The sequence below is a fragment of the Polyodon spathula genome, chromosome 10, assembly GCF_017654505.1.
Source record: "Polyodon spathula isolate WHYD16114869_AA chromosome 10, ASM1765450v1, whole genome shotgun sequence".
Lineage (NCBI taxonomy): Eukaryota > Metazoa > Chordata > Actinopteri > Acipenseriformes > Polyodontidae > Polyodon > Polyodon spathula.
This window is the reverse complement of record NC_054543.1, coordinates 16,759,228-16,771,472: the sequence shown is the minus strand read 5'-3', so window position 1 is coordinate 16,771,472 and position 12,245 is coordinate 16,759,228. Positions and strand designations below refer to the sequence as shown.

The window sequence follows — 12,245 nt, the reverse complement described above, 5'->3', positions numbered from 1 at the left end:
ATATATATTATAAAAAGCAAAAATGTTTATCTATGCTATGACAACAGGGTTTTGTTTTTTTCCTGGAACGCAGCCAATAAATAACAGAATGAGAGTTACATTGCAATATTAGAGAGGAAAGTAATAGACAACACACATTCATTACTAGACAAAACACCAGAGCTCAACAAATAACAACCCCATTCCCATAATACCAGATGCCAGGATAAATCTGCATAACTGAAATAAGACACTCATTGCACTGCAGTTTGAGTCATTTCAGGTTTTACGAGCTGCAGGCTCTCTACACATTGTACTGATGCAGCAGAAAAAAAGCAAATGCCTGCAGCTCGTAAAAACTGAAATGGTTCTTAATTCCATCCCTGTATCGTGTGTTATATTCTTGAAAAATGAATTTGTCAATACAGTTGTCTCCGAGAACACCCCTCAGGAAGTATACTTTAACACAGCACCCCTACACATTAAAATTCAGCAGCAGCTCTAAATTAATTAGGAATACAGGAGCAGTATTCATGACAATACAGAAATGGCAGATGAAGTGCTTCAATTAGTTTTTACTTTTAAGAAAAAACAACGTTGTCAACATGCTTATATGCGAGAAATCCACCATGACTCAATTTCTGCAAAAATAGTTCTCAGGTCAATTGGATGCTGACAGCATGCAGCTGAAACAGCACTTTGATTGATAGTAAGAGAATGTGTCCTGTTATGTACACTGCAGAAAGTGCATTTGCTTCTACAACATCTGCCTACAAATATTTTAAATATAAGCATGTAAAGGTAAAGATAATTCAGCGGTGTCGACCACTGTCTTGCTTATGTTGCCAAAAACTAACTTTCCCCAGAAAAAAATATAAAAACAAGGAACCCCACCCCACCCCCGCCACACCGCATTCAAATAAAAAAAAATGAAGGAGCCCTTAAAAGTGTTGTGTTATGTTAAAAATATTCCAGTAATATTGCTTGTCATTTCACCTCTGTCTTGAGTCGACGCCCTCACTTTTGCCTTAACATCAATTCTACGCCCCTGTGCCGTTGACTCACAGACTCCGGTACGTACGTACAGTTGTCTCGCGTTATAACGCCACCCTCGCATACCGCCAGCTATTCTCTGAACAAATGTCACCTATATAAAAAGTGTTAATTTTACCCGTTATATCGCCACCCTGCGCCAACTTCCCAAGCCAAGCAAACGTAAATATAAGCATTGTAGTTTCCCTCATTGTAGTGAAATAATCATGGCCAATTAAAAAAACAAAGTTATGCAGTTAACCTTTGACTCACTTTCCTAATTCGTTGTTAACTGAACGTTCATACCCATGTCACTAACACCAACAACAAAGTGTTTGCCTGTACATATTCAACGTTTATTTATTTTTTAAATGCTTAAAAAGGAATGTTGTTGAGCTTAAATTGCTTTGTGAAATAAACAGACGGCATTGTTCAACGGAGGATAGTATTCATCAGTCTTACAGTCGTGCCACAAACAGTAAAGTTACCAGTACAGTAAAAAGAAAAAAGTATGTTTTTTTTGTTTTTATGGAATTGTTAAACACTAAATGTAAGTGTTTATTTATTTATTTAAACTCTAAACTGTTCCTCAAAAGTAACTGTAGTTGTATAAGAAAAAAATAAAACGTTTGAATTTATTGCAAACATAGAAGGTTGTGTATGTTTTTTTTGGACCCTCTCTACAACACCACCCTCTCTTATTGTTTGTTTTTTGCCCATGGCCCTTACCTGACAGTATGAAGCGTAAATGCATGTGTGTATATATATATTAAACTTAGAAGTAAAAACAGGAGTTAAAATAAAGTTAGTAACATCTGAGTAAGAGTCACAAGAGTACTTTTATTATATATGGATGTTATGAATCATTTAACCGGTAAACGACCGGATATTTAAACACTTAGCACGTACATTAATTTAATGTAGATTTACAGCCTTAATTTCAATTGTAATTTTTATTGCTAAATAATTTGTGCCACCAGTTACTATTTAGAAGACAGGGTTCCAATTAGGAAAGAAAACAACAGCGACTTGGGCCTGACTCAAAAAGACCTATTCCCTCAAACGAGCAGATCAATTCACAAGTTTGGATTCTGTCATGTGGACCAAAATGGGGGTTACTGAAACTGTTACATTAATGAATGTGTTGGAAAGTCCTGAAACAGGCTTTAAAATGTACTTTATTTAGAGTCCATCCACCACATGGATTTTTACCACTTTCAGACACATTCTCACTATGTGGGGCATGAGTTACACCTCTCTTCTGTTGCACGTATGCCTGCCTGGGCACCTTTTTCTCAATTACACAAGTATCATTAATTCAACAGCAAATGGAGGAAACACCACCACACAATTTGGTCCAACTGAGCAGGAATGATCCAGTCAGCAAAAGTAGAGCAAGACCTTGGAGATTAAAATCACTTACTGTTTGCAGCCACAGCCACATCTCTAATTGAAGGGGATAACAAATCTAAAATCGGGTAGACAGATCTTAATAAAGTGCCTGTGCAGGGTAGGTGCATTGTTACCACCATTTGTTTTCACAATGGCTTGGGATGACATTCTCTGCAGTGGAATGCAGCAAATCCACAAGAATCAATAGCACTTTCTTGTCAATGACAGCATGATAAATAATTTACAGGCTCTGGTTTTTTTGGCATCAATCATACCATGCTCTTTCCGTTGGCCTGCTGTTGCTACCTATGTTTCATTGCTACATGAAGCACACTTTTTCCACCACAATATCTGAATTTGTAAAGTGGCTTTTGAACCACAGCAATTAAGATATTGTACTTACAGGTTAGAGAACCTTCCAGGGCAGTTCAATTTGATTAAATCCCTGTGCAACCACCACCATATAGTGTTATTATAAACATTTTATTTGGATCAAACCTTCTGGGATTTTTATACAAATACCAAAACATTCATATAGCAGTGTACAAAAATCCAAACACAAGTAATAAAATAAAAACTACACAACGATTAAAATTACTCCTAAACAAAGGAAGAGTGGTTATTCAATAAAGCCCATGAAGAGGTCAATCAGTACTGATTTTGACGATACCGATCAGAATACCAAGAACAGAAAATCTATTGACCGATACGATTTTACAGATATTAATAAAACTAGTTATTTTATTGAACCTAGCAGATAATGTGTATTTTTAAGAAATTCCATTAACAGTTCTACATTAACAGTGAAATAAAAAGGATATGCAAAAATCAACAAGTAGGACGATTGAAAATTGTGTCTATTACTTTAGTTCTGGTATGATCTGCACTCTTGGAATTGCTTTATCAAAACGGTTCCGTGGGTGTGCACGACTTCACTGGCACTTCCAGTGCTTTAATTAAACTCCGCTCTGCTTCCAAATATTCTTCTGGATGATGACTTTGATGATGACTCTTGGTGACTTTGGTGTCTCAGAGACAATTACACAAAATTCTCCTAAATGGTTTCCACAGGTCTGCCATAAATCAAACATTTCCCAAATACAAACTCTGTCTCGCTATTATCTGGAACAAAGCACTGCAGCTTTTTGTCCGCTGCTTCGCTGGAAATAATTAACCAGTATAAGCATCGAACTATGTTCCTTTGGAGCTATCCAAATGGGTTGCAAAAACTAACCCTGCAATTCCCTGATGATAACACATCTTGCTTAATCTTTCTCACTCACCTCTCCCAAGCACACACAAAGCCATGAGATTTGAGGAATAGGAGTTTGAGTGGAACTTCAGAAGCTCCTGACGGATATCTATACCCTCTTTCGATGGCCGAGTTTCCAAGGTCAGCTTATTTCCTGTTAGGAAAAAAATAAGAAACGCAAATTAAAACCTATTCTTCAAAAGGGCTTCAGTTCTCTGAATCCTAATATAGGATGCCATTTTACTACACAGTTATTCAAGTACACATGACCACCTTTAAATAGGCTTTTGTTACAAAATAGTGTTGCACGCTTCAAATCACTAGAAAACACTACCATTTTTTCACTACCATGAAATGCATTTATTTATTTCCTTCTCATACAGCACAATTTGCAGGAAAAAAAAATACTGTATATTATTGCTCAAGTTTGAATACTTCCCCAAACATTCTTTCTCCATGGATAGCAATAGAATGTCCTTTTAGATGAGACAATTGGAACAGCACATTAATACACTGAATGGCTCAAACACGACAGCTAAGTATTAACTAAGAAAACACAGAAGTCAGATATAAACCACAGTCAAAACTACATACTAACATTAAAACATCCAAGCTGTTAAATGCTGGGGTATACAGGGCACTGTAAGTTTATAAGTAGGTTATCCAGTTAATAGGTGAATGTTCTGGTTTATTCTAGTTTAAACCCATTATGAGCTAGATAATCTCAGAATTAACCAATTTCTGACATGTTCTTATAGATGTTCCTGTTTCTTTAAAGTTTACAGTATTATGACTTTATTACATTAAGAGGATAGTCTAAATGCAAGCATATGGGGTCCTTCTCAACCTAAAATGTATAAACAAATGAGATACACAACCTGCAGACAGTATTCGTACAGTAACCCCAAGAACACAAAAGCAGAAGCACTTAATATTCCAAGAGCTTTGTTCTGAACGGCCTCTGTTGCTTTGGGAAACCGTTAAACAACACAGCAGGTGCTTCCTGGTAAAGCAGAGAATCAATTATCGTTCCTGCTGCATTCTTACAGCACTACGAACAAAAAAAGGTGAATCTAAGGCTAATATGGAAGAGCTGTGTACACAGTGCCATTTCATATGTTAATTTGACACTATTAAATGGGTTGCTTAAATCTATACAGGTGCAGCCAGAGTATTGTACAAGCTCATGTTACAGCAGGCCAAGAGACAGTTGTTTGTAGCACATCACATTGAACCCTGGAATCAATATTACCTCATGCCAAATTTTATATATACATATAATTATTTATTTTTAAATACTCGCAATTTTTACTCGCATTGATATATCTGTGTTTTTATGATACAGTTTTTAAAGTGATGGGTGGTTATGGTAAAGTGACAAAATCGTCTGGATGGCCAGCCACTTACCAACACTAACTCAATGAAAGTCACAGTTGTATGCTTTTGTGTCTTATGGCACACTCATTTATGTCGCCAACAGGAAACAATAGGAAAGTAAACTACACTACATCAAATCAAATCTTCACAAACAGCATTTATCTCCTCTGTATCCCTCTTCACTCTCAACACCACATCAGCCTGTCCTTTTATCCCATCCTGAGTTGCAAGTAATTAGCTTCACCTGCGCTCTATAGTGTGGCTGATTGGCAGCCATCTTGACTCCAGGTGATTGTCCAGTGGATACCTTCGAGCCAAGATGGCTGTCAGTTGCATAAGCCTCATAGAGCTTAGAAACTCAAACTTTCTAGCCCGGGATGTACACTGCGTCACAGTGGTAGAAGAAAATAGTAAAACAAAAGAACCTAATGAGAACCAATCCCTTGTATACACTGATTTTGTAAGGTCTGATTGCATGTACTTCATATCACCTTCATTATTTAAAATGATACAGAGAATATGTTAAATATATTAAACATATTGCTAAATAATATGCTAAACATATTAAAATATGTTTAGCTATCTTCCTAATTAGATAGTGACAGTAAACTTCTCCTAGCAGATCTTAAAGGGCGTAGAAGAACAGCCATCAAGATACATTAGTAATAAAGGCAGACCTGAGTGTTAATGTAAGAGTACATTACGCACCACACCCAGTACTTTCAGGTCATTAATGGATAAACAGAAATTGACAAATACATTACTAATGCTCTACACTTGCTAGCAGGGGCTTGCACTGGAAACCAGAGCAGATGTTTGGATATTTAAAAAACCGGCAGTGCCTGCCTGTGTAATGGGTCACAATACATTTTTCACACACAAACATGTATAGTCATTACGATAGATTTTCTGTAAGTGAACATCAGGACAAGTACAGGTGTAGCAGCAACTCAAAGTCTCCGTCTAACTACTTGTTTGTGCACACGCCCTTATTTCTAGAACAATATCTGAATATTCAAACAAGCATGGAAAGCTATTTTATTATGCACTTTATTTGCAGTATTGTTCTAGGTTGAACAGTACAAGTCCTTTTCATAACCGCCATCTCAAAAATGAAATTTGTATAACATTTACTGCAAACGGCTATTCTTTAACCAAGTAAGCCACAGGGGTCTAGCAGTTATATTTTGCATGAACTAGACAACCAGTTTTTTGCTGATTTTCATTTGGAGCATATAACAAACAGCGGAAAAGCTATCCCTTGTTATGAGACTAACACCTGCTGACCTGTTCCAAATTTGCTGAAGGGATGATTGGGGTTGCCCGTAGCCTTCTCCAGCTGAAACAGTCTCCAGGCATCGTTCATCAGGTTCTTCTCGTGCTCCGAGTCTACTGCATTCACTTCTCTGTCTTTGCAGCTCTCGTCAAAGAGGGGGCACAAAAAAAACTGAGCGAACCTAACACACCGAAAAAATCAGAGTTTTCATATGTTAACCACTTCTGTCTCACTTCTCTGAGCAGAAGAAGAGTGTACAGATCAAACTGATAACCTCCTGCAGGTCTACAGTATGTTTAGTACCAGAGGCAGGAACCTTTAGGCATTGTAAACAAAATGCACAGTCAACAAGGCTTCTGATGCAGAATGCACAGACAGGCAAAATGAATTTAGTAATACAAAACAATGTTTCGGCATACAATTGAACATGACTATGGGACATTGCTTTTTTAAAACACGAACCAGTCAAGTTTTACAAGGTTTATCAGGAGAGTCACATTAGCTACAGGACATTAATGGCCCCCAAACTAATACAGTATATCTATATTTGACTGGACGCTGTTCCTCGATAATCTCGACTCACCTGTCCAGTGCACCCGCCAAGTGTTCATGAGACACATCAAAGTAGTAGTTTGTGTGCTCCCCGCTGGTGAAAGCATTGGAGCTCCCAGCATGCTCACTGAGGAACTGGCTGTACTCATTCTCCTTGGGGTACTTCTCTGTTCCCAAGAACAGCATGTGCTCACAGAAATGGGCTATACCAGAAATGTTGTGAGGGTCAGATAATGAACCTAAAAAGAAATGCAAAGACAGATTTTGCAACTGCAATTTTTCAAATTCCTGATGCAAATAGTATACAACACCCAATGAATGTGTCTTTTTCTTAACCTCAGAAGAGAAGTTAATTCTGTGTTTGGGTAGGGGCACAACAGTCAAATACCACATCTCATCAACGTCTAGTGTATGAAGCGTGCGGATGGGAATGCTGACAGTGAGCACGACCAAAGCTTTCACAGGCTTGCTGCATGCTTTGAAAATGATTGAAACGTCAGCACAGGTGCGCAGGATTTATTAATAAAAAAGTAAGCAAATAAATAAAGGGGTCATGTGACGTTATCAGCGATGGTAATGCACTGAGGACAAATACAGCAAGCTGTACAAAAGGCAAAATAAAACACAGTACAAAAACTACAAATAAAAGGTGCCACACCGGGCAAGCGCTAGCCTTATAAATGAGGTGTCCCGCTCCAGGAACCGGCTGCACTACATAACCCTCGCTATTTTCATGGGATCACTATCCCCTAAACTAACCTACTGATGAACCGGATATTTAAGAAGACAGCAAGAAGATATTTAATTTGCTTTGTTATTGTGCAATACGTGCGTATACGATAATGCTTTGTTTTTAATAATTTTGTATATTGTTGTTTGTGATGTGCAGTACTAAAGAAAACAAACAATAATTCTAAGTGTCTATGTATAGTGCAGCTGAGGCACATGCAGTCAGATAGTAAAAAATGGGGAGCCAAATCCAGGACCGCGATATATCCGAATCCGCAGCATAGCGAGCGGCGATATAACGAGGGGTGGGTGTACTTTCACAATTTACTGTCAAGACAGCCCAAAGTGATTTATCAAATGGTGAAACATTAAGGGAGCACTGTACTCATTTATGTTTTATAATTTCTACAGTATGTTGCCTCGTCCAAGTGCAAAATGTGATGGTATAGAAGACTCCATTAAACCGGGCCAGACACTCGACAGACAACTGCTGTAGTAAGTGTATGGAAGCAGCATGACCACTGACAGACCTATAGAAAATCAATGTGTGCGTCCACTGAGAGCTTATGTGGTAATGCTGAGTTAACATTCTGCTGTACAGAGGTACAGGACTGCGTACAGCTTGTGAAACGCTGTCATCTTTTAATGATCAACTGAAACTCCACTGCAGCCTTACGGTTCCTCACACACATTACCTATATGCACATCAAGCGCAGCTGAAGACTTGTCTGTGGTAGGGTCACTGATGAGAATAGCGTGGATGCCATTAGCAAACTCCAGTCCGCGATACAAACGCTTGTCTTCTGGGGACCGGATGATGTCACTCACTATCCTCTTTACTGATGGATCGCTCATTCTGTAGCTGGTTGTTATCTGGGTTCTAAAAAAGCAAGAAAAAGAATAATCCAATGTAGAAAAGCGCAAGTCATAATACATCAGTTTTTTTTTAGGCATTCAAATGAGTTTTGAGGACACAAAGAACCAACGAAGCTCAAACAAAATGTCTTGCCACATAAAATTTTAAACAATTTAACCTAGAGCGATTTACAAAGGAAGTAAATCTTAAATCTTACTGCTAAATATTTTGGTCTGACAATTTGTTATTAGCTACATGTTATCATAATAAAAATAAGAGCTTTAATTGGTAGGGAAATTACAGCATGCAATCCACTGCCTCATACCATTTTCACACTGGCACATCAGAATGGTGTTAAGCGCGCACCGGAGCAAGACTCACAACCCGTTTTGTTCACACTAAGCCAGTCGGTTAAGATCATTTCAGGGTTTTTTTTGTTTTTCTCTTTCAACTGCATTTGTGTAGACAAGGAAGCATACCATTATTACACACATAACTTTTTTTTTAACTGTGACAAACAGTGTTTAAAGCGGTTTGAAAAAGGTGCCGGGGCAGGGGTTGGATGATTTTACCACATTCAGTCAGATATGGATTACGTATCGTTTTTAAATGCCATCTACAATGTTATTAACCTTTTCAAAGACTTCTGTTTTTTAATGTTATACAATGAAAACATAAAACGGTTTACTGTCAATTCCTTTTAGATTACACACAATAAAAGGTCAATATAAACTAATTATTTTAAAACCTTTTTTTTATTATTTTTTTAAGTGACTGCTGCTGTTTTGGGAGGCTTCCAAATTAAAACAGACTCATTTATAACATATATACCATGTACCCCTGGCAGGTCTTTTGCGTTTAATACGTACAGTTTAATATATACAGCACTGTTTTATATGTACAGTTCTCCTGTTCCACAGGTAGACATTTTGCACAAATAAGGTATATCCAGGACAGTAAATGACAATCTTGGCAGCATTGGTGACATCAGGCAGAAAACATAGTTCCTGTTTACTTTTATTCTTCTATGTTTTTGATGGCACAGCCGTTGTACAATTTAAACGTAACGTATACAATTGTAATTACATTTTGCGGAAATATAAATTTGTAAAATGGTACTGCTTATTTTGCACGCCCCACAGAGGTGTGTCTTGAACAAATAATACAGATTTAAAGACTGATTTACATTGTCCCTTGGAGTCTGTTATGAGTGGAGTGCACCTGAATACTAAATGCTACCTGAACACAAATTTCATACAGTATATAAAAGCGGAAGCCATAAAAAAAAAAAAAAAAAAAAAAATTACATAATAATTGAAAATAGCTAAAATAAATAAATAAATAAATAAATAAGCACTAAAAAATTTAATTAATAAAAACCAAAAAACAGAAGCCCTAAATATAAACAACCCCCCTCCGCCTTACCCAGAAACAATTCAATTGGATAGACCTGAAAAAACAGAAGAATCAGCAATAGTTTGCTATTGATTGTTGACTGGGAAAGGTTAGAGACAACATAATTGCAGGTAACCATCACAATACTGTACTTAAGATGGTCGAAACTACTGCAGTCTAAAGGTCTCCTTTAATCAATAAACATGTTTCCAATCTATATTTAGATTAGACGAGATTCAGTTTTACATACATGGCATTTGTCCTACTAGGTTCTGAGCGCTCCAGTTTTACATTGCAGTTGTCAGTTCAGCTCGTACTTTTTAAACGCAAAGTGGAAAGGCATCGTTGAGGATATAAAACCAAAAGCTGAATTCAACACACAACATGTACTGCTGATTTCACACATATAAGAGGAGGGACAGAGCATCAAGATTACCTTTGAGCTTATTCACACCCTAAGGGTTAACATAAAATAAACCTCACATCTTAACTATGGAATTTTCAAACTTGTTGTCTTGCGTATTACAACTGCATAAGCTGTATACATATGGTCCATTCAAGGTGTCACGGTGAGCTTAATTACAGTATTCAGACATAAGCTGGCAAATGATATAAGCACTGGATTTAGCTAATACAGTAGTATAGCATGCAATGGGAGTGTTATTTCCAGTCTTGCTATGTGCGGTTCTACTTATCCTAGTTATTAGTATGGTCATGTAAACATCTACATTGTTTAATGACTAGAACAGAAGAACCTTTAAATCGCTTAAATATGTTTCAAGGGTATAACTTTTAGGGCATAAATTTTTTCAAATTGTTTTAGGGTGAATTTGTTTTGTTAACCTATTACTTGACACACAGTAAATTAATAATACACTCAACTGAACGGACAAGTAATATGTCTGTCAAATAGATTAAAGACAGAATAGGGTAATTTATGACAAGCAAATACCTTGGACTTGGGTGCAACTGAGTTTAGTATCCTTCATCATGTCTCTACACCAAAACAAACAACGAAGTGCTTGCCTTGTTACAGCACAACTGCATCAGTTTGCTAACGTTCGAAGTCCAGCACGGAATTAATAAAATACAGGCTGTTCGTTTGAAAACATTTAAGCTTCAAAATGTAGCCCTACTATACTAATAACAACCGTGATAAAGTATACATACCTCTATTTATGGCGGGAGGATACACTTATGGCCATACCGGTAAACTGTATTACATTACTTGCAATATAAAGGTATGTCACTTAATACAGAGGCTTAACCAACTCGTTTGTTCAACCAGGTACAAAAAACGCGACAAAAGCGTAAAAATAATTCTGAAACTTAACCTACGATACCTGTTTTCATTGGAATATTTACTACAGATTATACAAAAAAAGCACCAAAAGAGATAAAGTCACATAAGAGTTATGGTGTTTTTTAGGCCTGACATACTACCGGTAATAATATAATAATTTGTTGAGGACCATAATATTCAACAGTAAAAAAAAAAAAAAAAAACAAGTATATATTAATTTTTTTCCCATTTTTTAAAAATGTGTTTGTCGCAGAAATTATACATCCAAAATCATAAAATACCGGTAGGCCGTGTATCAATTTGTGTTATCACAATTTACAGAGATGGTTAGTTTTAATTTTAAGTCGTTTTAATTTCCGTAAAATGACACACACACACCCAATCTAGTGAATCTGGAACACCCGACCAGTAATACAAAGCTGGATATTGGTGTGTGATTTTACTTCTCCCATCCTGTGTCAAGATGCAACGAATATTATTAGATTAATGTGCTGATTCACGACAGACATTACCTTACGGGACAGGACTGATTCCAAAACACCCACAATGAACACACAAAGGGCAACAAAAAAAACAAATCACCGTTTTTTTCAGCATTTCACTTACCCCAAAACTGGTGAATATGTGAATAATTTCTCTGGATCGGTCGGTGTGTGGTAATACAGTATGTATCAATCAGTTAACACATTGCTGCATAACCTGCCAAGTGACAAAAAAAATATTAACCTCTCAAACTACAAAGCGCCATGTTCTCTTCAGGCAAAAGCAACAGATGCCTCACAGCCTAGACCCAAAACCAGGGCACCAGTAAAATGATAATTTTGATATTTTGTTTTCAACATCAATATAGTGAAGTTAATAGAGCCTCGTATTTCAGTCCAAATTTGACACATCGATTGTGTATCCCTGAATTTAGTCGTTTTGAGCCAAAGTAAAAAAATGGGTGGATTGCGTCGCATTCGATTAAGCTGACTGAGGATTCTGTCATCACGTTATCTAACATGCTGGGTCTGTAACAGCTTGCAGTGCTATAGGGAAATATGGTGCAGTGGATTTGCAAAACAAGGCGCCAGTCACAGTACACCACCCATTCAATTGGGAA

General features: G+C 37.0%; 1 protein-coding gene across 1 annotated transcript in view; it reads right to left on the bottom strand.

The window, feature by feature from the left end:
- Positions 1–11,963, bottom strand: part of LOC121321877 (insulin-degrading enzyme) — a 43,392-nt gene extending 31,429 nt beyond the window's left edge. The window contains exons 1-5 of the mRNA XM_041261188.1: positions 11,750–11,963; positions 8,285–8,469; positions 6,892–7,099; positions 6,320–6,489; positions 3,687–3,809 (exon numbers count right to left, since the gene is read on the bottom strand). Of these exons, the coding sequence (XP_041117122.1) occupies positions 3,687–3,809; positions 6,320–6,489; positions 6,892–7,099; positions 8,285–8,444 (661 nt within the window). The 5' untranslated portion in view covers positions 8,445–8,469; positions 11,750–11,963. The remainder of the gene's footprint in view (positions 1–3,686; positions 3,810–6,319; positions 6,490–6,891; positions 7,100–8,284; positions 8,470–11,749) is intronic.
- Between the last annotated feature and the right edge of the window lie 282 nt (positions 11,964–12,245).